This window comes from Theropithecus gelada, chromosome 7a (assembly GCF_003255815.1).
Source record: "Theropithecus gelada isolate Dixy chromosome 7a, Tgel_1.0, whole genome shotgun sequence".
NCBI classification, from domain to species: Eukaryota; Metazoa; Chordata; class Mammalia; order Primates; family Cercopithecidae; genus Theropithecus; species Theropithecus gelada.
Genome location: NC_037674.1, coordinates 8,148,773 through 8,175,960, shown reverse-complemented (window position 1 = coordinate 8,175,960; position 27,188 = coordinate 8,148,773). Strand labels below are relative to the sequence as shown.

Genomic DNA, 27,188 nt, shown 5'->3' with positions numbered 1-27,188 from the left:
AGCTGATGTATAAACCAGAAAGCCAGTATATTCACTTAGAGGAGAGTATTCTTATGACAAAAAATAGTTGAGTCACATTTGTTCATCATTTTCTCCACATCATTTGTCTCTACATGCCATTTTCCCCATTAAAATGTCATTTTCATCACTATTTCAGCATATGCATAATAAGCACACAGTAAATATTTTTTTGAATGCAAAGAGACAGGCATTAACAGATTTAGAGACAAAATACAGTACATGATTCTCAGAAAAATGTACCATTCAGTTGATAGGCATAGAAGTACTTACAGGCATTCTGGATTGCTTCAGGCATTCCAAGGTTCTGAATGGTAATGACATTTCAATTTTTCTGAGATTGCAACTTTGTCACCTTGATAACAGTTTTGTGTGTTTCAGTCTGCAATATCTCCCACAAATAGATCATCTGGCTTTTACTGGTTTGGCTCTTTAAGAGCAATCTTCTTTTCTTCTTTTGTAAGAGGAGCACTTCTATGTGCTCTCCCTAGCACAGCCTACACTCTCCATTCAGGAAGAGGAGTTTTGGTGGCCTATATCTTAACATCTGACAGGTAGCAAGGAGCAGGGCTAGTGTTCATTCCTTTATGCATTTCTTTGCCGGGAATTTCTGTGATGATTAAGCATTGTTTGCAAACAACTGGGCTAATGTGTCACACATAAAAGTCGTATATTCAAGTGTTCATTGAATTTAATTGAATTTTTTAAAAATACAGACTTAAACTAGATAGGATCAGAATGCCTTGTATTCTATTCCAGTGCATTTGGACAACACTGCCTGCTTGCCTGCCTTCTTTCCTTCCAAAAAACTGTATTGAGTGCCAGCTCCGTATCAGGTGTCGTGACTACAACAGCACATAAGATCAGACTCTAACATCCTCAGACACACCCGGGATGGTGGCAGAGATGTAAAGCAGCCCAACACTACAGTAGAATTGGCTATGAAGTAACAGAGCAGGATCTTGACTTTTCCTGTAAAAGTTAAGATTAAGTCTGAGAGGATGAAATAGTGGTCATCACACAGAGATGGAGCTTTTCCAATTGAGGAAAGAGCATGAAACACAACCTGTGAAAAACAGACATATGTAATCCCTGACTTCGGGAGGCCAAGGCAGGTGGATTGCTTGAGCCCAGGAGTTCGAGACCAGCCTGGCCAACATGGCAAAACCCCATCTCTACAAAATACAAAAATTAGCCAGGCATGGTGGCGCGAGCCTGTAATGCCAGCTAGTTGGGAAGCTGAGGTGGGAGAATTGCTTGAGCCTGGGAGGTGGAGGTTGCCAAGATCACGCCACTGTACTCCAGCCTGGGCGACAAAGCAGGACTCCATCTCAAAAAAAAAAAAAAAAAGAGAGAGAGACACACAGCTGGAGTATATAGATTATATATATGAATGTGGGTTGTTTTAGGATAGAAGGCCAGAAACACAAGCAGCATCCAGACCAGGAAGATCCCTGAGTAGCATCACAAGAAATGTTTAGATTATTGCATCGGTAATGGGGACAGGAAACCCAAGAAGGACCTTGTTGTGATCTGATTTTGAATGCAACAGTATCCATCACACTGTTTCATGGAAGACTGGCCTCTAATGCTTGGCATGCTTGGCCAAAACACAGATCTCTTACTTCACTTTGTCCCACCTGCATCTCATCTCACTGCACTCTCGCCAGCTACAGTGGTCTTCTTTGATTTCTTAAAGAGGCCAAGTACTTTTCTTACCCTTTGTCGTTGATTGCACAACACATTTTGAATGAACAGCACTGCACGCTCCCTCTGTTTGAAACACGTTTCCATCCCACTCTCTATGTAGCAAGGTGTTTTTCTTTAGGTTTCAGCCTAAATGTCACCTCCTAGGAGAGCTTTCCTAGGTCCTCCCACCCTAATACGGGTCATCCTAATTTAATATTCTTATTTCCTTCACAGCAACTAATATTTTATTTGTTCATCTGCTTATGTTTTTATTTACATCTACCACCAGAATATAAGCTCCAAGGAGGAGACTGCTCACTGAGGTACCCCCAGCACCTCACACCTGTGTCTGGCACCCAGGTGACGATCATGAAGTGCCTGTTGAGTGAATAAACAACAATAGGACTGAAGGTGGAGAAGTCCTTTAGAAGGGATTGTATTTGTTCAGGTGATAAATGACAAAGGTCAGAACTGAAGCTATGTCTGTAGAAATGTAGAGAAGAGACCATGTAGGAGGGATATTTGGAGAGAGAATTGCTACAGTTGCTCACATCAGATGCAAGGAGTAATAGAGAAGACATTTGGCTGTACCTTGGGTTTCTGGCTTCAGCAGGAATGTGTATAATGGTGCCCCAAACCAGAAACTGAAAACACAGGTGTAAAAGCGGGGCTTGGAGCATAAAGGTAAATTCTGTTTTGGATGATTTGAGTGTGAGAAGACTGGAAACATCTCAGCTAAAGTGTTCAGTGAGCACCTAAAAATCTACCTTTGTGCTAGTGGTAAGTGGATAGGGCTAGGTTAGACATAACATACTCCCAAAAGTAACCTTTATCCATTTGTTTCTACCCAAGATAGTGTTTGCTATCTTGTAGAAGAAAGCCAAATCCATATGCCGGCTGAACTTGAAAACAGTGAATCACTAAAGGAAAAGCCTTGGTTGCAGAGGAAGAAGGTTTCAGGAGGGTCACCATAATACCAAAAGCACTTGCATTTGGTCCAGGAGAGACTCTCAATAAGTGATTTACTTACTTCCTGCTGCTTTTCCATCTGCTAGATAGGATGACTTATATTTAAAAGCATTTGGCATCCTTGGTCACAGTGACTGCCTGCATGATTGCAAATTAGTGTTTTCATTCCACGTTAGTGAGTTCCTCTTATTCTTATCCCAGGGGAGATAGAAAATTGCTGTTGACTATTCTTGATATAAACGTTTATACGCATTGCAACAGACTAGATGCCAGAAACCTCTGGCATTCATTTGGAATTTCCCATACACTCAGAATTCATATTTATAATATTTAAATAATGTCAAGATAAAACATCCTTTATTTAGTTCTTACTAGTTCAGAACGTCAGTTTGAGAGATCAGCTGCAACACTGGCTTTCTTTCTGTTTGGGAATCTCAGTTCAAAATGTACAAAAGGGATGTCAGTTATGTGCTCAGGCTAAAACCCAGGTCTGAGAATGCCCGCTGGACCTTGTTCCCTTTTGCCTTAATAATTGCCAGAAATCTTTGTCAGAGTTTATGCAAGTTGTCTAAAACATAATGAATTTGACAAGGCATCTGAAATCCAACATAGCTTATCTAGGACTTTCCTGAGGAACAGTCTCAGTCTAGCCTAGAAGAGCATCTGCTCAAAAGGCTTTTGGTCTTCAGAATTTTTTTTATCATGCACCTCTAACAGTAAAAAGTTTTAGTGCATGCTTCTCAAGGTCTATTTTCTAAAATATATAAGTGTATGACAGAACTAATAGGTGTGTTATAAAGTATATGCAAAAATATGAATTAAAATAAGATTAGTAATATTTTTAAATGTCTTGCTAATTTTGATGGCTTTGGGTTCTCATGAGCCTGATATCTCAAGGCTCAATATGCAATTACAGTGAGTCTCATTATTAACAATAGTGAAGTTAAACCCACATTTTCAATAGCCTTAGTGATAAATTCTATTTATGGGGATCAATTTCTTGGCAGATGTCATTTGGCTATCCTCGTTTTTACCTGCTTCCATAACTGATGAAGAGTTTGTACTAGCAACCAAAGTGTCTGCTCTGCCTTTTTCCTATTGTTGACGGATTATCTTAAATCTGGGGTTTCACCGCAGGAGGCTTTTGAAGCCAACTTGTTTATTTTGTGAAGTGTAGTTAAAACCAGATTTTAGAATAAGAAAACTTCATTTAATACCCCCCCATCACAATATGTTGAAAGCAAAGGAACAAATGAGGATGCCATGTCTGAAAGAGTTTATCCACCAAAAGTGCCATGTGATTCTGACCTGCTGACATACAGACTAAATAAATGGGCAGTTTCAATTAACTTATTAAATATAGGTAGAGCTAAATTTTTTTAAATGTTAGGTAAATATAAGTAGTCACTCTAATATTTTCCTTTCATTTTTCACCTTTTCCTCACTCCCGCTGCGTCTAAAACACCTAAGCAGTGGGGCTCCCACCTACCCTTTCTAAACCATTCTGCATTCCTTCACTCGCAGAGCTGAGTCCAGAAAGCAGAGCGTGGCATTTCTTTGTACTTTACCTTCAGGCAACTGGCTGAGACCATCCAATCTGCCTGGAATGTAATTTTGGCTTAAAAGAACCAGAACTAATGGACAAACAGAAGCAGCTTAGTCCAAACTGTTTCTCATTCCACTGCCCTCTGGAGAATAGAGGGGATATAGAAGGGGAAGTTTTGTGAATTGTATGCTCTATGCCCTTCTTTGAGGTTTGAACCATGGACAATTTTAATTGTACCTATAAAAGGAGACCTTGGGCAACTTCAGGCATAGTACATGCCTGGACTTAGGCGAGAAGTGGGATTTTTGCTTTACGAGATTGAGTGATTTTGAAGTTTTGTAATAGATTAGATAAGTATCCCTTTTGCGATTGTCCATTTCTTCCACCTCCCAGGCAGCTCCTGTTCACGGTGTGTTTTATACTTGTCTCTTACTCCATCAGAGCCCAGGTTAACATGACACAGTAACAGGCATTTAGCAATTTAGATAAGATTATAAACTATACTATATTCTCTCTCTTTTTTTTTTATCTGTTTGGATGCAACTTTTGTTTGTGTTTCTTCATGTGCTGTGTGCCTTAGTTTTCCTTTTTAGTCAATTTTGGCATGCAGTGTAAAATTACAATTATTGCTATATATTCAAGAAAATTAGACTTTATGTTACTAGAGATTTTATTTTCTTTTTATTTAAGTTAAGGTATTTTCAAGTTCCAGGCTTCTTTTTTTTTTTTTTTTTAAGAAATTCTGTCCGCTGTGACTTAGCTGCAATATTATTTTTGAAGAACTGCAAATAGTTTGTAACAAAGATTAAAGCTTAATCATTTTATTGCATATGTCAAAATAGCATTTAGAAGTGAACTACGTATTAGCATGAATTAAATAATGGTGGAACTATGAATGTATATACTAAGTAAATGAAATTTTATTTTATTTTATTTTATTTTATTTTATTTTATTTTATTTTATTTTATTTTATTTTTTTGAGACGGAGTCTCGCTGTATCGCCCAAGCTGGAGTGCAGTGGCGCGATCTTGGCTCAATACAGGCTCCGCCTCCTGGGTTCACGCCATTCTCCTGCCTCAGCCTCCCTAGTAGCTGGAACTACAGGTGCCGGCCACTACGCCCAGCTAATTTTTTGTACTTTTAGTAGAGACAGGGTCTCACCGTGTTAGCCAGGACGGTCTCAATCTCCTGATCTTGTGATCCGCCCACCTCGGCCTCCCAAAGTGCTGGGATTACAGGCGTGAGCCACCGCGCCCGGCCCTTGAAATTTTCATAACGTGGGCTGTATGTGGTTCCCACTCTGGGATTGCTGATTAACGTAAAAAGCATGTGATGCCATTTAGAGACCAGGATTTCTTTGTAGTCTTCTTTGGGTAGTTTGTTCTTCATTGGTTAATTCATTGAAATTTTTTTTTAAGTGGTAAGGATTTTAGGTGGAATGATTATTTGTAGCTTGACATCTATGAAAGATGAAGGAAGTACAGTCTTGGTCCAGTAAATTACCATTGCCTTGGAGGATAGTTGGGGTGATTGTAGAATTGAGCTTGGGAAACCAAGCAGTGTGACTTTGTGCCTTAGTTTCATCATCTGTAAAACTAGAAACAACAAACGCACCCACCTCATAGGATTAAATACAAAACACTTAGAACAATGCCTGGTACAGAGGAAGCTGCCAATAAATCCTATCAGTTATTAAGTATTAATCCCCAGTAAAGTCTGCCTGCTGTCCTCACCCTCTGATGGAGTGGACAGAGATTCTTTTAAGCTGCTACTTAATTGGTGCCCGTAAGCATCTCATTTGGATACTTGCATAGAGTGAGGATTTGTGCATATCTGGGTTTGCACAGGCGTGCCTGGTGCTTATTGGGGATGGAACCTAGTGTCCAGTAGGAGAAGCGCAAGGTCTAGGTTATAGAAGAACTGACCGTTTCGAAGAGGCTTGTTACAGAGCTCTTCAGCAGGAGCAGACGCGTCCAGTCCCCTGGCGTAGCCTCTGAGTGGTCCTTCCACGCTCCACACCCCTCTCTGCGGGCTCCCCTTCTTCCCACTTCTTGCAGTTTTTTTCATAGACTTGGTCTTTGCTCTCAGGAATGACCTCATTGTTGGGAGGGAAAACTGTGGGAAGATGTTTCTGCCTTCCCTTTCCTCAACTCTCACATTCTACTACTGCCTCTTCCCGTGAACCCCATGTTCTCGTTTCCTTTGTAGAGGTCAGGCAGTAGGTTTGTCAGAGTTTTGTGGGATATGGGTGGCATGAGAGTTTCAAAAAACCAAGTCCTTTTATATGTCTTTCCCTGCTCTGTTCTCTTTCTCTTACTGATGGAATTTTTATCGAGTTCTGAAAAATATCAGTATTTTGGGCAAAGCAGCTAAGTTTTATGGTGGCTGTTCGAGAGTTAACATTGTAAACAAAATTATTTCTACTAATAGAGTCAAATAATCCTATCAGGCTTTGCTTTCCTGGCCTGGACTAGACTATGTCTAGTCCGTTTGCAAAACATTATTACATACCCACTTTGTGCAAGAGGCTTAAGTCAGTCTCTTAAGGAAATAAAAAGAGGAATAAAATGGGCTACATACAAATCATTCTCAAAACCACCATCAGCCAAAACCTGGTGAGCTAATCCAACCATACCTGCCTGTGGCATCTCCCACACTTCAGATAACCAGATTCACTTTGGCTCATCTCAACAGACTACGTAAGGTATCCCTTTCTCACCACCGTGTCCCATGCTTCTTGCTCAAAGGTGCTCCTTCAGTCAAAAAGAACAGCTCCCTTAAATAACTGCCCATCTTTTTACTAATTAGAAGCCCTTCGAATAGCAAGCACGTTCTGTTTATTTGGACATGGTACACTTGGAGATAGAAGTGTTCAGGGCTGAGAAATGGCCGGAGAGCTGAGAGAATCCTGCATGTTCTTTCTGCGTAACCCTGGTCTCGTGACAAGCCATCTCTTACCCGGAGAGGGAATTTTCCTCTTGTGTAAGACCCTGACCCTGTGCATGTGCCTACAAAGCAGGCACGTAGTTTTTATGTGTGCCCGTTAGTTTGAATTTGTGATACGGATCTGCTTTTTGTCCCTGCTGACGGTTATTATATCTTAATGGGCGAAACACTACTCTAATGATCCTTGTGTATATCATTCTTGTGGTACAGAGCAGGCACCAGAGGACCACATAAAAGTGTTTGCCTCAATTTCCCTGCAAAAAAGAAGCCCAGGAACCAGACTTGACCAAGTAACAGATTTTTAAAGGTAAAGGAACCCAATAAAATTACCAGCTTTTCACAGCGTGTGCCTACTTCCTTTTGACATATTGTGAGGTGTAGGTGAAATATTCTAACTGAACTGACAGTGTGAGTGGGACAACTAAGGAGGGAAGGAGATAAAAGTAAAAACCACCAGCAATGATTGATACTGCAGTAGCAATGAGCTGTTGGGGTCTCCCCTTTGTGGACTTGACACTTCACCTTTCTGACACCATCTGCAGGAGTGTTGGTATAATGAGACCTATACAGATGGGAACAAAAGCTGGGATTACTTGGAAATACTGTATCCAAGCTTTGAGGCTTGCTGTAAAATTACATAGGCTTGTATTTGTTTATTCAATTTATGAGAGGTGTGCCTGTGTGCACACACATGCGTGGAAGAGACAGAGACAGAAAGTGTTTTCTTTGGTTTTTGTTTTCTTTTTTGAGACGGAGTCTTGCTCTGTCGCCCAGGCTGGAGTGCAGTGGCCGGATCTCAGCTCACTGCAAGCTCTGCCTCCCGGGTTTACGCCATTCTCCTGCCTCGGCCTCCCGAGTAGCTGGGACTACAGGCACCCGCCACCTCGCCCGGCTAGTTTTTTTGTATTTTTTAGTAGAGACGGGGTTTCACCGTGTTCGCCAGGATGGTCTCAATCTCCTGACCTCGTGATCCGCCCGTCTCGGCCTCCCAAAGTGCTGGGATTACAGGCTTGAGCCACCGCGCCCGGCCGACAGAAAGTGTTTTTAAAGTATAAAATGGAGGGAGCGATCTGATCCTAGGTGACGCCAGAAATAGTTTAGTTGAATACTGACTTCTTTCCACACTGTGATCATTATGATTACTAATTAATTAGTTAACTAATTAATTGGGCTTATGTAATGGCTAATCAGTTTAATGGTAAGTGCTTGCAAGAATGACTTAATCAGAGGGCATTCATTGATTCTCTAATGCATCGTTCCAGTATTTTGAGAATAGAATTATCAGGTGTGGATTCTGGCTCTCTAGGAAGCTAAACTGTATTTATTTGGTGACTAAGACATGGGATTATGTACATGTAAGGCAGATCTCTTAGACATCCTAGGACTTGGTAGGCCTTTTTAATTTTTAGACTTCTGGCTGATACCCCAACCTTTCCAGGCCAATATTATTCTTACTAGAAATAATACAACTAATTTAATCTCCCTAAGTTCTAGGCTCAGTATCAATCTCTTGACATTGCTAATTCTACCTCTGAATTTTCTTTTACTTTTTAAATTGTATTTTTAAGATCCTTCCTTGGAAGAGGAGAAACTTCAGTGGAATACTTGGCATTGGCCCTAAGTTCATCTCTTTATCTACTTCTTCTTTTACCTGTCCTTTTCTCTCTACTGCATTCCTTTCCCAGTTCCCCGCGGGGGCAGATCAGTGGTCACGCTCATCTCTTAGACTCCCCTGCCTATTTCCAGGGGGATGGTACAAAGCTCTTCCCCTAAACCTAGGCTCAAAGCCTCAGAGTGGTTTGAGACTCTACTTTCCTCAGTCCCCAGAGCTAAAATTCAGAGGCAGAATTAGCAATATCAAGAGCTTGATACTGAGCCTAGAACTTAGGGAGATTACATTAGTTGTATTTAGCAATGTCACTCTAACAGTGTTCTGTAGTGTGTTTCTTTTTTGCCCTGTCCTTTCTGTCCACACTGTTCAGGGTTTTGCTACCTCTTGCCCACTACAATAGATTCTAAACTAGTCTTTTCAAATTTTGACATAGGCTTGTATGTCAAAGCTGTTGTAGCGAGCTCAACAGCTCGCTCCTGTATAACAAGTGTTTTACAGGTTCATCATGGCGTTCAAAATTCTACAAGGTTGTACCCCAAACAATGTTTGGAGTGTGTCTTTCCAGTCACTTTAATTAATTCTTCAAACCAAAATTGAACTACCTGCCATTGCCTAAACATTTTGTGAGCCGGTCTATTATCTGCTTCTTCTAGCTGGAATGTCTTATATCCTTCCAGTTTACGTTCACTGGCACTTATTGCATATTTACAGATTGTCATTGCATGGATGAATTTAGCTTAATTGTTGGTGATTAATAGATGAGTGTTTTAAGTGTCTACCTAAAGCAATATAACAGTTGAACTTTTACTCATAACCTTTCTTCCTAAGGGGATACAGCTATTTCAAACTTTCTTGAATAAGGAAAGGTATTTTCCTTATTCATTCCCTAATAAAGAGAACACTCATTTTTGAAGTTAATTATTTTTATTAGGGAATATTCAGGCAAGCCGTGTAATCTACACCGAGTGTATGAGTTTGGGGCACAATTACGTAACTGCTGGACAAACCTTGATTTTTGGACAGGGTCAAATTGCGAAGAAGCAACCAACCATAATCCAGATACGTGCCTTATAAGGCTGTGTGCCTTTAGAGGCTCTCTGGTTTCTTTTTAAGACCACATGTTCTCTTTGTCAAGAAGCTTTTCCTCCCACCAGCAGAAGGACTCACTCTTCAGGAGTCCTGTGGTATAATCATACCCACAAACATTTACGTTCTACCTGCTGCACCCCTGGTACCACGCTGGGAGACAGTTACCAAGATGCATAAGAAATCAACTGCTGACTGCAAGGCTTTCACAGTCTCGTGGGGGAAAGAAACTGTTATGCAGCATACCATCATACAGATTCTTAAAGTATACCATCTTCACCTTATGTAAAATATGACAGAGGTGCCATGGCAGAGGAAAAGACTGAGGACCTAATGATCTGAGGGTCAAGGGATGTCCTTCCGGGGCTTTGACCTCTGTGCCTTGGAGAGATGAAGAAAGGGAGGAAGCCATGGCATATTCAGGAATGGGGAATGACACAGTGTGACTGGAACCCAAGGTGCGTGGAGAACATGGTAGGAGATGACACTGAAAGTGTAATTGAGGCCAGGCAGGGAATGAGCTTAACAGCCAGACCAAGGAGTTTGGACTTCGCTGAGTGTTTAAAGGAAGATATTGGAGGTATTTTAAGCATCACAGTAAAATTTTGAAATCCATGTTTTTAAAAAATAACCTTGATACGGTGAAGGATAGATTGATGAGAAAGATTGAAATTAGAGATAAAAATATGATAATACAGACTCGGAGGTACCTGGCATTTCACTTAAGACACTTGATCTGTTATTTTTGTAATTAGAGTTCAGTGTCATAGACCTTTCCTGTTAATAATGCTTTCTGAAGTTGGGTCTTGAGTGGGGTTTTAAAGGACTGCAAGGGTTTCACAGTAACTGCGATCAGAAACACCTAAGAATTCTGGAAAGTTGCATTTACAGCACAAATCACTCAGTAGTTGTAGTTTTATTTCTCTAACTCTTTCCAGATGTTAAAGGGGATGAGGCATTAACAAGCATTAAAACACATTTACAATGTATATATTTGAAATCATGATAGTAATAGCTCATACATACCATTTTGGGCATATACCATGTTCTACATGCTATGCTAAGCATACATCTTACCTCACTTAATATTTTCAGTAAGTGGTATTAGAGCTGTTTTGTAGATACAATGAAGCTCAGAAAATTGAACACATCAGGATCACACAATGAGTAAATTTTGCTCTATCCATGATAGTCACCTTGATTTTTTTTTTTCTGTACCTTGAATGTGCTCCTTTAGAAAAAGAAACTTGTCTTTGCAGTTACCTCTCCCTGGGACGTTATTCTCCAAGATAGCCCCAAAACTGACCTCTGCAGGTCTTCCCTTAAATGTCACCTCCCAAAGAAGCCTTTGTTGATCCTCCTGTCTAATGTTGTACATTTCTCTGTTTTACTTTCTTCATAGTAAATTGTTATCTGAAATTATGTATTTACTTGTTTATTTTCTGTCCCCAGTCTAGGATATAAATTTCATGAGATGAAGTATTTTGCACTTCTAACTTAAAAATCCACAGTATTTTAGAACAGTTTCTGGAGCATCCTGTACATATTCAACAAATATTTATTCAAGGACTGGATGGGGGAATGAATGAATCCATGTCTTCAGAGCCCGTGGTGGTTCTCAGTCCCAGCCTCTCTGGCTGTTATTTTTCTGTTGTGAACACACTGGAAGGGGCACAGCTGACGATATAATCTGAGGAACTGTGTACCTGGGCCCCAGACTGATTAACTTTTAAAAACTGGATATTTACTTACTAGGAAAAGAAACTCACAGGTCATTCTCTTTCTCATTAGTTGATTATTTGATTATATCTAAGCTTGTAATACATAGTTACCCCGGATGCATGATTAGTTAACATGTAAACATTTTTGATAGATTATTGTTTAGAATTTGACCTTTTCTTATACACTCATGTTGGTTGATTTTTGTAAGAGAATACTGAGATTTACATAAAGTAGACATTGTTTCTGTCTGTTTTGATCTTCAAAGCATTATTCATTTAAAAATGCATGTTCTGTCTGACAAATTAGTGGATTTATATTATCTCCACACACAAAATAACAGTCTTGAGAGGGCAAATCCTTTCTTTCTGACCTTAAACTGCATTTTTCTTTGGTGGTTTCAGATTGGCGTTGGTGGATAAGTGACATTCCTTTGTCTTGGTGGAATCTGAGGTGGCTTAGTTTGTCTCTAGCATGTTAACCTCCTCTTTTCTCTCTGTTCCACGTACTTAGGAATAGCTTGCTGATTAACCCTTAGGAATAGCTTGCTGATTAACCCCTAAGTTTGAGAAGGTGGCCTGCAAAGGAATTTTAAGTACATTTCTTGGTGTTCTGTGAGGTTCCATGATCTTAGCTCACTTAATTAGCTTCGTTAAAATTGTATGAAAGGGTTCATGTGATTCTAAACCACAGAAGAAGCAAAATACCTCAGAAACAACCTGCCCCTTACCTTGATCCCCACCTTTCCAAAAACCACGGTGTAATGCAAATGAACAGAATAATAGTTGACAAGCAAAGTTTTAAGGCATTCTAAGTATCACTGGTTGGTTTAATAAAATTAATTAGCCTGCCACGGAGAAAATTTATTAGCCTGCTGGTTAATTTCACAATGTAAAGTGAGGGAAGGGAGGTAGGGTTGAGGGAACAAACCCTATTAGTTTTGAATAATTATTTAAAGATGTGGACCTGCTTATTTCAAACACTTTGGTAGCCAAATCCATTAGGGATTTTAAGTCTCAATTTTTGCATCGCAGTATCTATGGGAAGGTACCTCTCTAGATGAAATCATAAGCATATTAGTTAACGACTAAATTAATCTTAAATAATACAGAACAAGTAGAATCCTAATAAAACCATGGGAATGAGAGCCTGCCTGAAGACTGGCTCATGGGAGGTTTCCATAATCTTAATTTGCTATTGATGCAATTATTGCTTTTTCTTGTCTTTTTAATCCAAACAAGATGTTGGCAGTGGCCACGGAAAAGTGCCTGAAATCACATGCCTGAATTCATTTAATTTGCCAACATTGTCTTTTTTCTCTTTCTTTCTTTCTGGTAATGGGCAGGAGTCAGTTCTGGTGCATTAGGTACTAAATCTCTTCAATTACCATCGGGAAGAAAGATTTAAAATTGTGCTTGAAACCTACAAACTGATTTAGTTTTAAAGCACAAACACTTCTCCTGTGGAGCCTAAATTAAACTGCAGAAAGGACTCAGAGCCTGAGGAATTAAACAAGGCAGAGCCAAGACTCAGGCCAATGATAGGAACCATTTTGGTTTCTTTCATTTGAGACCCCTGGTGCGAGAGGAAGGGGAGCAGAAACAAGCTGAGAGGCACAGCTTGTGTAAGAAAGTGCAATACCCTATTAATTGCTTGGAAGCTGGATGTGGAGTAAACGTTGGTGCAGGGGACCTAATCAAATCCCTTATCCTCTTTTCTTTTTGGGTGCTCGGCAGCCATTTTCAATGTGGATGACTCCGTGGTTGATCTGGAGACCCTGGCAGCCTTATATGAAAACGTGAGTGTCAAAGACTTACAGAGCTAGCGTTTCCATATTTATCTTCCACCCGAGAAATGACTGCGCCGTTCACGTTCTTTGGTAATAAGGGTTTTGACATAGCCTGGAAGAGATTAAGGCATAGAAACACAGGCTTGAATGGGAGTGGATGTGAGGAGCACTGGATTCCTAACTCCCACTGTGGTATCTGGACTAGCAGATCTCATTGCACACTCGCAAGGCAGGGCATCTGAGGTGGACACCACTTATGTGCCCTGGAACCCAGTCCTGTCACTTGCCGGCCAAGTGAATGAAGGTAAGCTGCCTACTGAAATGATAGTGTGCACCGGTGTCTACCTCTGAGGAATGGGGACTGCTAACACCAGCCTGATGGATTGCTGTTAGTCCAGATGAGCTGATGATACTGAATGTGGGAAGGTGTGTAGAATGGTGGGTATGTGTTTTGGATTTAGAGCGAGACAGTCTTAGGTGTGAAGTCCGGCTGTGTCTACCATCGCCTGCCAAGTGACCTTGGGCTAGTTACTTAAACTCCTTAGTCCCGTTGTGATCTTCAGTACAGCAGGGATTATAGTAGGCTCTCAAATTTTCTTTTTTAAATCAAATGAGGATTTAATATATGTAGCAGTAGCAATGTGTTTTGAAAGTCAACAGGACTGTACACATATAAGGTCTTTTGATTTGGGTTTTAAGTGGACATAACCAGCAGAATTGTCAGGTTCACTTGAGAAGACAACACAGGAGAGTCAGAGTTCCCATGGCTGTTCATTGTTTTGGTTCACTGACTGTTAGGCTACAAAAACATAGATTGAACCACATTCTCTTAAGTAATGGTATTTCCCAGGAAGCTGTCTAGGGCTCTGTAGTATGCTGTGGTCACTCAGTTCAAAAGATGATTCGTTTCATATTTATGTCCCCTGGGACCTTAAGTTTCTTATGGAAGATTTCCATAGTCTAATAGTCTAGGCCTGGTGGCATCACCAATTCCTTGCTCATTTTCACATCTTTTATACGTATCTGGAGCTACTTACTCTACAAGTGGGTGGGAACTTCTCACGTTTCCATTAGTAAAGCTTTCGTTAATAAACCAGAAAGTACACAAACACCAGGCCATTGGGAGCTAATTATGCACTTGAATACTTAGAGGTCAGCAAGGTATAGTGGCAGAAAGAGGGATTTCCACATCCGAGGCTCTTTGACGGTTACTTAGTGCAAGCCTCAGTGGAATAATCTGTAAATTGAGGATGTAGTGGTTCAAGTTAGAGGAATTTGTCAAAGGCAGTACCTTCCAGATGCTTCGTGTTGTTACCATGAGCTCAGGACTGTACACGTGGTTGCCACTTGTTAGCTCTCAGCAGAGATAAGCTGCATACGGCTGACATAGTTGGATAAATGGAGAAAGTAGGTGACTAAATGCCAGAATAAGTGGTACAGACGATGAGTGCTCACGAAATTTGGAAAAAGGGACGATGGTGACTAGAAATGAAAGAGCCGCGAGTTCATGTAATTGGGGGCTGTTCTAAGGGTAAGGAAGCAAAGTCTAAGAACGATTTTCCTCCAGCCTCCTTACAGGGGAAGAGACAGGGGATTCAAAAGTAGAACTCAAGTAGCCGTACTTCTGTGTCCAGCTGCATGCACTTGTTAGGACTATTTGCACTGAATCTGAAACTTGAGCGTGCATCAGAATCACCCAGTGGGTTTGCACCCCCCCTGCCCCCACCCACACCCCCAGTTCTTGTGTCTAGGATGGGCCAATAATTTGCATTTCTAACAAGTGACAGGTGATGTTGTTGATGCTGCTGGTCTAGGAACCACACGTTGAGACCCACTGCCATAGCCAGAGTCTCACTGCCCATTTTTTTGGTTTTGTTTTCTGTTTTGCTACAGAGAGCCCAAGAGGATGAGCTGGTTAAAATAAGAAAGTATTATGAGACATCCAAAGAAGAAGAACTGAAGCTGCTGGATAAACCTGAGCAGTAAGGATACTTAACACTTTTCTGTTAGGCTAAAAGGAGAACTGTAATTTCTGTCTTCTTGTCTCCCAGCTCAGAATAAGCAAATCTCAACTGTGCAGCCAGCTAAATCACAACACCGTCATTGCTGTGACCTATTGTGTGCAGCAGGATGAGCCTGCCGCCGGGAAAAGCAGCGCTGAGATTTGTGCTGTTGGACAGTGTGTCTCACCCCCTCCCCCACCCCACGAGACTCCCCTTTCTTGTTCTAACAACTTGTTAATTCCTCCTAGACTAAACATTTTGACCAAAAGGGTAACTGAGGAAGGAAGAAGGCATTGTTCTGTTTAAGGTTCTGCTGATGTAGCTATGAAGATGATCTCAGAGTCACAGAATTCAAATTTATTTTCCTAAAGGTCATATCCAGTAAATGCAGCCTGAATGTGCCAGCTTTTCCCCAAACTTCTTCACCTGCTCTGCCCAAATGTGGCTTTTTCTCACCCTCACTCTGTACTCTTCTCTCCAGTCACTGTCTATAGCTGCGTGCTCTGTCGTTTGCGATGCCGTTCCATAGGCTTTGAAGACCCAGAACTCTGGGGTGTAACTGGGTGACTCTTAGGGTCTCGAAGCCACAGATAAGCTCCTGGGGCTCTGCAACCCCACGCCGCTGCCCAGCTTTCCACGGCCTGGGACTCTGTGAGACTGTAAAATGGGTTCAGAGGACACAGGGGCCTCTTTTGCCTGTTGCTACCTTGAATTTTTTTGTCCAATTCAGGCCAACCCTCTCAACCTAGAGTTGAGGCACGTGTAGAAAAAGAAGCAGAAATGGAGTGATCAGATCAGGGTTACAGGTCAGCCCTAGAAGCTTCCAAGGTTCTCTGGCTTGCACTGGAGTTCCATGCCTTATCCCCTGGGTCCTCTAGAAACAGGGGTCCCGAACCCCTGGGCCACAGACTGGTACCGGCCCGTGGCCTGTTAGGAACCAGGCCACACGGCAGGAGGTGAGTGATAGACAAGCTGGCATTACGGCCTGAGCCTCGCCTCCTGTCAGATCAGCAGCAGCATCAGATTCTCATAGGAGCACAGACCCTATTGTGAACTGCGCATGCAGTTGCACACAAGCTCCTTATGAGAATCCAATGATGATCTGTCACTGACTTCCATCACCCCCAGATGGGACCATCTAGTTGCAGGAAGACACGCTCAGGGTTCCCACTCATTCTAGATTATGCTCAGTTGTATAATTATTTCATTATATATTACAATGTAATAATAATGGAAATAAAGTGCACAATAAATGTAATGTGCTTGAATCATCTCGAAACCATCCCACCCTCCAGCCCCAACCCCTGGCCTGTGGAAAAATTGTCTTCCTCGAAACTGGCCCCTGTGCTAAAAGGGTTGGGCACAGCTGCTCTAGAATACCTCAGTCCCCGTGGATGCCTGGGTACTTAGACTCAGGAAAACATCTCTGAATGACTGGGGATGGGAATCGGGAAGAGAATTCTGGGTTTACCCAGTTAATGACAAACCCACATGATGGTTCTGGGAACCTTGGATGACTTGCTCTCACATGGAGGATGGTCCAAGACCGCCCCTCAAAGTAGGTTTCTAAAGCCTAGGAATGCTGTGAATCAAGTCAAGTGCTGTCTTGGTCCACTGACTTGAGACACCTTCCTTACCAATCCCTACCCTCAACTGTTCCTATGGTCTATTTCCAATCATATTCCTAATATAACAAATGAATCCCTCTTATGGTGCTAATGACTGAAAGTAAAGTGACTAATAATGGGATATTTCAACACTGAAAAGGCCATGGGGATGTATTGGGCACAGTCGGCATCTCAGGCACTTGGGTCGTGCTGGTTATACCAAGTTACACAGTCATATTCTCCTCTAAGCCTGGAGTTGGCAAACCTTTCCTGTAAAGGACTAGATAGTAAGTATTTTAGGCTCTGTGACTTATGGGATGTTACAAATACTCAAGTCAGCCATTGCAGTACCAAAGCAACCACAGGCAATATATAAACAAATGGGTATTGCTGTGCCCCAATGAAATTTTACTTATGAACACTGACATTTGAATTTCATATTATTTTTACATGTCATAAAATGTTGTCCTTCTATTGATTCTTTTTTCAACAATTTAAAAACGTAAACATTGTTCTTAATTCACGGGCTATACAGAAACAAGTGGTGGCCTGGTTTTGGCTCATGGGCTGCAATTTGCCAGCCCCTTAACCCCGGAGTAGCCGTTGCTCTAAGCCGTGGGAATGGTTTATCCGGTGAAACGAACAGGCAGGGAGGGATCATGTGTTTCTGCTACTGTCCTAATTATTGTTGCCATTGCCGGGACTTAGATAATGGTAGCAGGTAATTAACACACAACTTACTCTTGTTTTCTCTACTGATGGTCTAGATAGAAAAGCATTTTAATGTTTACAAATGGTCATTGCAATGGCTTCATGAACACGCAACCCTGGCAAAAAGGACTGTCATGCTATGCTGGTGAGGTGACATGCCTGGGCTCAGTTGCAGGAGGGTGAGGCACAGATAGATGGGGCCCTTCAGACCTGGGTGCGTTTCATCTTTGCTGCCGACCTCCTGCACAAACCAGCATTTGTTTGATTTATGCCACTCTGATTCTCTGGCAACTTATTTGCCATTAACTCCAAGTGAGTCGACTATAAGCATGTTTTACATACTGGAAAATATGAATCATTTATAGTTTTAACGTTCCAGTTTCCTAAGAGTCCTGTGGTGCCCAGTCCTATAAATCAGAGCATGGAGAGGCTGGCCTCATCACTCACCTCATCAACTCTCTTACACTCCAGTGCCACATTTAGAAAGCCATTCCCCATAGAGGTGTCATCTGCTTGGGACCAGGCTGTCTGAGAACCACTCCAGCTAGGGATGGCCCTTGACTCTTGTGCTGCCTGGTGATGGTTGTGAGGTGAGGCTCTATGGGTTTGATTAGGTCTGGTACACGCTCCTCATGGCCTAGGGTAAGAACATTATACACAGCCTATTGTGATGTTTCATGAAGGTCCACAGCTGCCTTGGGACCCCCACACAGTAGGCTGTGTTAGTGTACTCCTCCATCGAAGAATGCAGGTTGCAACATTCAGTTATGCTGTATGTATCACCTCTGTGCACATGCACCTTAGGTCATACCATTCAGAAGCTTAGGGATAATAAATCAAATGTTAGTCCCTTAAAAACAATGGGCCACATTGCATCATTCCACCTGTCAGCTGAGTTGCTGCTGTAGATGTGTAACCCAAATAATGTGAGACACAGAACTTCTTTCACGTATTAGAAGCTGAAGTTGCAGTCCCTCCTGGAAATATTAGCCTACATTGGAGAAAGAAAGGAAGCATCCCTCATTCGTGGTTTCTTTTGGGAATATTTACTCTTCTTTCTTACCGAACCTAGAATGTAATGTTAGATAGCCCAAAAGGAACTCGATCCATAAATATTCCTAAGTACCAAAGCTCAGTGTCCAAGATTCTGTGCTTGGGAATATTTAAGAGAGTTACTGTGTTTGCTCTTGTGGGTAGAGGATAAAACAGTAGTGGGGCAGGGCAGGGGAAGATAAGATATTTACCAGATGCTTGCTTCACAGCCTTCAAAGTAACCCATACCTCTGGTACCTTAGCAGATAAATAAGAGAGGAGCTATGATGCTCCTTGCATGGCTGTTTTTGGATGGCAAGGGTCGTAAAACCCAGTTTTTTTCCTCCAAATTTGCTTCTTTATTATTTTGTGTTTTCACTATATCAAATATCCAAGCCAAAACTGCAAAGTCATCCTGGGCTCTTCAGAACATCTCTTTGGATTAGATTACTCTGGGTCTTGCCACCTTGGTAGCTTCCTCATCCATTTGCCCCTCTCCATTCACACCGCAAGCCCCTCTTACCTTTCCTCTTGGAAGACTACAGCTGTGGTCTAGGAGGTCTCCCAGCCTCAAATTTCCTGTGCCATCCAATCAGCTGAGCTGCTGCCATGGAGATTTTCTACAACAAAAAGCGGAAACTGTCACCTTCCGGTTTAAAACCCTTCATTCGTTCAGAAGTTTAAACCCCGTATTTTAGAATACAGAACACAATTTTAGCATCTGCCCTCTACTCACTTCCCCCACCCATACCATTCAGCCTGTCTTGGCTCTCCCGGCAGTTTCTCACATGTTGTGCATGAGCATCACGGGGCTCCGGGGACCCTGGCTGACAGTGTTCCCCCCATGACACTTGAGTGTCCTGCATTTGCTTTCCTAGCTCCTCTTCTGGATCTGTCACCGAGAGTACTCATTCACACTCCACAGTAATCACTGATTTACTTCTCAGATTATCAAGACGGGATTGTAAATTAAGCTCTATTCTCAGATTTTAGCATGGTCCCTGACACACTGCAAATGCTCATACATTCCTAAAGGACAGACTGACATTCTTGGTGACTGATCGCTAGTATTAATTTTCAGTTCTTTCCAAAAGTAATGTAAAATTATGGTCTTTTCTACACCCTCCAACTCTTTGTATGGGTTGCAGACCCTTCTGCATAAAGAGGACATTGGAACATTAAGATTCTTTAAGAGCTTTTCCAGTGCAAGCCCTAACCCCAGAAAGGCTTGAATCCTAGAGAGCCTTGCAGTTCTATCTTACCCTTTCTTGTGCAACATACATTAATAAGACTATGGTCTTGTGTCCTCATATTGGTCCTGTGCTTCCTCCTTTGAGATTAGTTATAGGTAACTATTCATTCAGCGTTTTCTGTTTCCATCTAAGTCCTTTTTGGTGAGCTGAGGGATTGATCTGTATATTTTCCCAGGTGGTGTCTGTAACTGCTTCGCTCACTGTAATAGGAAGTGTACATGCTCTGGGAACTTGGGTCCTGAATGACATCTCATGGTCACATTTAGCAGGGGAGAAATGCACGGCTCTTCTTTCAAAATAGCTCAGCATCTGAATAAATACATCCTCCCCAGACTCTACAGGATCAAATGCTGTCAGTCCTATGAGCTTTTTGCTTCTTAGATATTTTTTTTTTTTTTTTTTTTTATTTTTTTTTTTTTTTAAATTTATTTATTATTATTATACTGTAAGTTGTAGGGTACATGTGCATAACGTGCAGGTTTGTTACATATGTATACTTGTGCCTTGTTGGTGTGCTGCACCCATCAACTCGTCATTTACATCAGGTATAACTCCCAATGCAATCCCTCCCCCCGCCCCCCTCCCCATGATAGGCCCCGGTGTGTGATGTTCCCCTTCCCGAGTCCAAGTGATCTCATTGTTCAGTTCCCACCTATGAGTGAGAACATGCGGTGTTTGGTTTTCTGTTCTTGTGATAGTTTGCTAAGAATGATGGATTCCAGCTGCATCCATGTCCCTACAAAGGACACAAACTCATCCTTTTTTATGGCTGCATAGTATTCCATGGTGTATATATGCCACATTTTCTTAATCCAATCTGTCACTGATGGACATTTGGGTTGATTCCAAGTCTTTGCTATTGTGAATAGTGCTGCAATAAACATACGTGTGCATGTGTCTTTATAGCAGCATAATTTATAATCCTTTGGGTATATCCCCAGTAATGGGATGGCTGGGTCATATGGTACATCTAGTTCTAGATCCTTGAGGAATCGCCATACTGTTTTCCATAATGGTTGAACTAGTTTACAATCCCACCAACAGTGTAAAAGTGTTCCTATTTCTCCACATCCTCTCCAGCACCTGTTGTTTCCTGACTTTTGAATGATCGCCATTCTAACTGGTGTGAGATGGTATCTCATTGTGGTTTTGATTTGCATTTCTCTGATGGCCAGTGATGATGAGCATTTTTTCATGTGTTTGTTGGCTGTATGAATGTCTTCTTTTGAGAAATGTCTATTCATATCCTTTGCCCACTTTTTGATGGGGTTGTTTGTTTTTTTCTTGTAAATTTGTTGGAGTTCTTTGTAGGTTCTGGATATTAGCCCTTTGTCAGATGAGTAGATTGCAAAAATTTTCTCCCATTCTGTAGGTTGCCTGTTCACTCTGATGGTAGTTTCTTTTGCTGTGCAGAAGCTCTTTAGTTTAATGAGATCCCATTTGTCAATTTTGGCTTTTGCTGCCGTTGCTTTTGGTGTTTTAGACATGAAGTCCTTGCCCATGCCTATGTCCTGAATGGTACTACCTAGATTTTCCTCTAGGATTTTTATGGTATTAGGTCTAACATTTAAGTTTCTAATCCATCTTGAATTAATTTTCGTATAAGGAGTAAGGAAAGGATCCAGTTTCAGCTTTCTACTTATGGCTAGCCAATTTTCCCAGCACCATTTATTAAATAGGGAATCCTTTCCCCATTTCTTGTTTCTCTCAGGTTTGTCAAAGATCAGATGGCTGTAGATGTGTGGTATTATTTCTGAGGACTCTGTTCTGTTCCATTGGTCTATATCTCTGTTTTGGTACCAGTACCATGCTGTTTTGGTTACTGTAGCCTTGTAGTATAGTTTGAAGTCAGGTAGCGTGATGCCTCCAGCTTTGTTCTTTTGACTTAGGATTGTCTTGGAGATGCGGGCTCTTTTTTGGTTCCATATGAACTTTAAAGCAGTTTTTTCCAATTCTGTGAAGAAACTCATTGGTAGCTTGATGGGGATGGCATTGAATCTATAAATTACCTTGGGCAGTATGGCCATTTTCACGATATTGATTCTTCCTATCCATGAGCATGGTATGTTCTTCCATTTGTTTGTGTCCTCTTTTATTTCACTGAGCAGTGGTTTGTAGTTCTCCTTGGAGAGGTCCTTTACATCCCTTGTAAGTTGGATTCCTAGGTATTTGATTCTCTTTGAAGCAATTGTGAATGGAAGTTCATTCATGATTTGGCTCTCTGTTTGTCTGTTACTAGTGTATAAGAATGCTTGTGATTTTTGCACATTAATTTTGTATCCTGAAACTTTGCTGAAGTTGCTTATCAGCTTAAGGAGATTTTGGGCTGAGACAATGGGGTTTTCTAAATATACAATCATGTCATCTGCAAACAGGGACAATTTGACTTCTTCTTTTCCTAACTGAATACCCTTGATTTCTTTCTCTTGCCTGATTGCCCTAGCCAGAACTTCCAACACTATGTTGAATAGGAGTGGTGAGAGAGGGCAACCCTGTCTTGTGCCAGTTTTCAAAGGGAATTTTTCCAGTTTTTGCCCATTCAGTATGATATTGGCTGTGGGTTTGTCATAAATAGCTCTTATTATTTTGAGGTACGTTCCATCAATACCGAATTTATTGAGCGTTTTTAGCATGAAGGGCTGTTGAATTTTGTCAAAAGCCTTTTCTGCATCTATTGAAATAATCATGTGGTTCTTGTCTTTGGTTCTGTTTATATGCTGGATTATGTTTATTGATTTGCGAATGTTGAACCAGCCTTGCATCCCAGGGATGAAGCCCACTTGATCATGGTGGATAAGCTTTTTGATGTGTTGCTGAATCCGGTTTGCCAGTATTTTATTGAGGATTTTTGCATCGATGTTCATCAGGGATATTGGTCTAAAATTCTCTTTTTTTGTTGTATCTCTGCCAGGCTTTGGTATCAGGATGATGTTGGCCTCATAAAATGAGTTAGGGAGGATTCCCTCTTTTTCTATTGATTGGAATAGTTTCAGAAGGAATGGTACCAACTCCTCCTTGTACCTCTGGTAGAATTCAGCTGTGAATCCATCTGGTCCTGGACTTTTTTTGGTTGGTAGGCTATTAATTGTTGCCTCGATTTCAGAGCCTGCTATTGGTCTATTCAGGGATTCAACTTCTTCCTGGTTTAGTCTTGGAAGAGTGTAAGTGTCCAGGAAATTATCCATTTCTTCTAGATTTTCCAGTTTATTTGCGTAGAGGTGTTTATAGTATTCTCTGATGGTAGTTTGTATTTCTGTGGGGTCGGTGGTGATATCCCCTTTTTCATTTTTAATTGTGTCGATTTGATTCTTCTCTCTTTTCTTCTTTATTAGTCTTGCTAGTGGTCTGTCAATTTTGTTGATCTTTTCAAAAAACCAACTCCTGGATTCATTGATTTTTTGGAGGGTTTTTTGTGTCTCTATCTCCTTCAGTTCTGCTCTGATCTTAGTTATTTCTAGCCTTCTGCTAGCTTTCGAATGTGTTTGCTCTTGCTTCTCTAGTTCTTTTAATTGCGATGTTAGAGTGTCAATTTTAGATCTTTCCTGCTTTCTCTTGTGGGCATTTAGTGCTATAAATTTCCCTCTACACACTGCTTTAAATGTGTCCCAGAGATTCTGGTATGTTGTATCTTTGTTCTCATTGGTTTCAAAGAACATCTTTATTTCTGCCTTCATTTCGTTATGTACCCAGTAGTCATTCAGGAGCAGGTTGTTCAGTTTCCATGTAGTTGAGCGGTTTTGATTGAGTTTCTTAGTCCTGAGTTCTAGTTTGATTGCACTGTGGTCTGAGAGACAGTTTGTTATAATTTCTGTTCTTGTACATTTGCTGAGGAGTGCTTTACTTCCAATTACGTGGTCAATTTTGGAATAAGTACGATGTGGTGCTGAGAAGAATGTATATTCTGTTGATTTGGGGTGGAGAGTTCTATAGATGTCTATTAGGTCTGCTTGCTGCAGAGATGAGTTCAATTCCTGGATATCCTTGTTAACTTTCTGTCTCGTTGATCTGTCTAATGTTGACAATGGAGTGTTGAAGTCTCCCATTATTATTGTATGGGAGTCTAAGTCTCTTTGTAAGTCTCTAAGGACTTGCTTTATGAATCTGGGTGCTCCTGTATTGGGTGCATATATATTTAGGATAGTTAGCTCTTCCTGTTGAATTGATCCCTTTACCATTATGTAATGGCCTTCTTTGTCTTTTTTGATCTTTGATGGTTTAAAGTCTGTTTTATCAGAGACTAGTATTGCAACCCCCGCTTTTTTTTGTTCTCCATTTGCTTGGTAAATCTTCCTCCATCCCTTTATTTTGAGCCTATGTATGTCTCTGCGTGTGAGATGGGTCTCCTGAATACAGCAGACTGATGGGTCTTGACTCTTTATCCAGTTTGCCAGTCTGTGTCTCTTAATTGGAGCATTTAGTCCATTTACATTTAAGGTTAAGATTGTTATGTGTGAACTTGATCCTGCCATTATGATATTAACTGGTTATTTTGCTCATTAGTTGATGCAGTTTCTTCCTAGCCTCGATGGTCTTTACATTTTGGCATGTTTTTGAGATGGCTGGTACCGGTTGTTCCTTTCCATGTTGAGTGCTTCCTTCAGGGTCTCTTGTAAGGCAGGCCTAGTGGTGACAAAATCTCTAAGCATTTGCTTATCTGTAAAGGATTTTATTTCTCCTTCACTTATGAAACTTAGTTTGGCTGGATATGAAATTCTGGGTTTAAAATTCTTTTCTTTAAGAATGTTGAATATTGGCCCCCACTCTCTTCTGGCTTGGAGAGTTTCTGCCGAGAGATCTGCTGTGAGTCTGATGGGCTTCCCTTTGTGGGTAACCCGACCTTTCTCTCTGGCTGCCCTTAAGATTTTTTCCTTCATTTCAACTTTGGTGAATCTGGCAATTATGTGTCTTGGAGTTGCTCTTCTCGAGGAGTATCTTTGTGGCGTTCTCTGTATTTCCTGGATTTGAATGTTGGCCTGCCCTACTAGGTTGGGGAAGTTCTCCTGGATGATATCCTGAAGAGTGTTTTCCAACTTGGTTCCATTTTCCCCCTCACTTTCAGGCACCCCAATCAGACGTAGATTTGGTCTTTTTACATAATCCCATACTTCTTGCAGGCTTTGTTCATTTCTTTTTCTTCTTTTTTCTTTTGGTTTCTCTTCTCGCTTCATTTCATTCATTTGATCCTCAATTGCTGATACTCTTTCTTCCAGTTGATCGAGTCGGTTACTGAAGCTTGTGCATTTGTCACGTATTTCTCGTGTCATGGTTTTCATCTCTTTCATTTCGTTAATGACCTTCTCTGCATTAATTAGTCTAGCCGTCAATTCTTCCACTTTTTTTTCAAGATTTTTAGTTTCTTTGCGCTGGGTACGTAATTCCTCCTTTAGCTCTGAGAAATTTGATGGACTGAAGCCTTCTTCTCTCATCTCGTCAAAGTCATTCTCCGTCCAGCTTTGATCCGTTGCTGGCGATGAGCTGCGCTCCTTTGCCGGGGGAGATGCGCTCTTGTTTTTTGAATTTCCAGCTTTTCTGCCCTGCTTTTTCCCCATCTTTGTGGTTTTATCTGCCTCTGGTCTTTGATGATGGTGATGTACTGATGGGGTTTTGGTGTAGGTGTCCTTCCTGTTTGATAGTTTTCCTTCTAACAGTCAGGACCCTCAGCTGTAGGTCTGTTGGAGATTGCTTGAGGTCCACTCCAGACCCTGTTTGCCTGGGTAACAGCAGCAGAGGCTGCAGAAGATAGAATATTTCTGAACAGCAAGTGTACCTGTCTGATTCTTGCTTTGGAAGCTTCCTCTCAGGGGTGTACTCCACCCTGTGAGGTGTGGGGTGTCAGACTGCCCCTAGTGGGGGATGTCTCCCAGTTAGGCTACTCAGGGGTCAGGGACCCACTTGAGCAGGGAGTCTGTCCCTTCTCAGATCTCAACCTCCGTGTTGGGAGATCCACTGCTCTCTTCAAAGCTGTCAGACAGAGTCGTTTGCGTCTGCAGAGGTGTCTGCTGCTTTGTTATTGTTTTCTGTGCCCTGCCCCCAGAGGTGGAGTCTACAGAGACAGGCAGGTTTCCTTGAGCTGCTGTGAGCTCCACCCAGTTCGAGCTTCCCAGCAGCTTTGTTTACCTACTTAAGCCTCAGCAATGGCGGGCGCCCCTCCCCCAGCCTCGCTGCTGCCTTGCCGGTAGATCACAGACTGCTGTAATAGCAATGAGGGAGGCTCCGTGGGTGTGGGACCCTCCCGGCCAGGTGTGGGATATGATCTCCTGGTGTGCCTGATTGCTCAAAGCGCAGTATTGGGGTGGGAGTTACCCGATTCTCCAGGTGTTGTGTGTCTCAGTTCCCCTGGCTAGGAAAAGGGATTCCCTTCCCCCTTGCGCTTCTCAGGTGAGGCAATGCCTCGCCCTGCTTCAGCTCTCGCTGGTCGGGCTGCAGCAGCTGACCAGTACCGATCGTCCAGCACTCCCCAGTGAGATGAACCCAGTACCTCAGTTGAAAATGCCGAAATCACCGGTCTTCTGTGTCGCTGGCGCTGGGAGTTGAAGACTGGAGCTGCTCCTATTCGGCCGGCTTCTTAGATATTTGTGAAAACTGATGATGCCCCTGATTTCAGTAATGATAAATGAATGAATTGTTTAATGTTATATCATTAAGAAGTAATTTACACAGAGTTTAACTTTTTATCTTGTCCTAATGCAGAATTCCTATGAGTTTCCATGTTTATACTCCATCATATAATTTTCATGATAATGAGTTATTGAACTTTAAAACAAGATTGTGTTTTCTCTTATGGGTATTCCTTGCTTTCATTGAATGTCATCTTAAAAAAAAGATTGTGGATTATGACCTAGTTGTGGAATAAATATGAAATCAATTGATGTTAGAAATTTATTACAACTCAAATCTCCCTGAAGGTAGAGGTGGCACAGGGTATATAAGCGAAGAAAATATCTTTGGGTATAAAAAGAAGTAGGCTCCAGCTTTGTTCCTATGTAAAACCATTTTTGGTGAGAGATGGCAAAATTCCTTGGTAATGACATTATGAGTTGACCAAGAGTTTCAGAAATATCAGTTAATCATCATCTCAACTCCAAAATGAAATAAATGGCTGTTAGTAGATTTTCTCCTTTTCTGAATTCATGTCCAACTGTTTCCACCCATTTTCGTTTATACCCCTTCCTCTAGTGGTTGGCCTGGAGAATATGTAGCTCTTCCA

General features: G+C 41.6%; 1 protein-coding gene across 2 annotated transcripts in view; it reads left to right on the top strand.

Annotated features, from left to right (window-relative positions):
* FMN1 (formin 1) overlaps positions 1-27,188 on the top strand; it is a 389,651-nt gene that overhangs the window by 228,239 nt on the left and 134,224 nt on the right. For both annotated transcript variants that reach the window (XM_025390157.1, XM_025390158.1), the window contains 2 exons: positions 13,323-13,384; positions 15,269-15,357. In XM_025390157.1, coding sequence (XP_025245942.1) covers positions 13,323-13,384; positions 15,269-15,357 — 151 coding nt within the window. The remainder of the gene's footprint in view (positions 1-13,322; positions 13,385-15,268; positions 15,358-27,188) is intronic.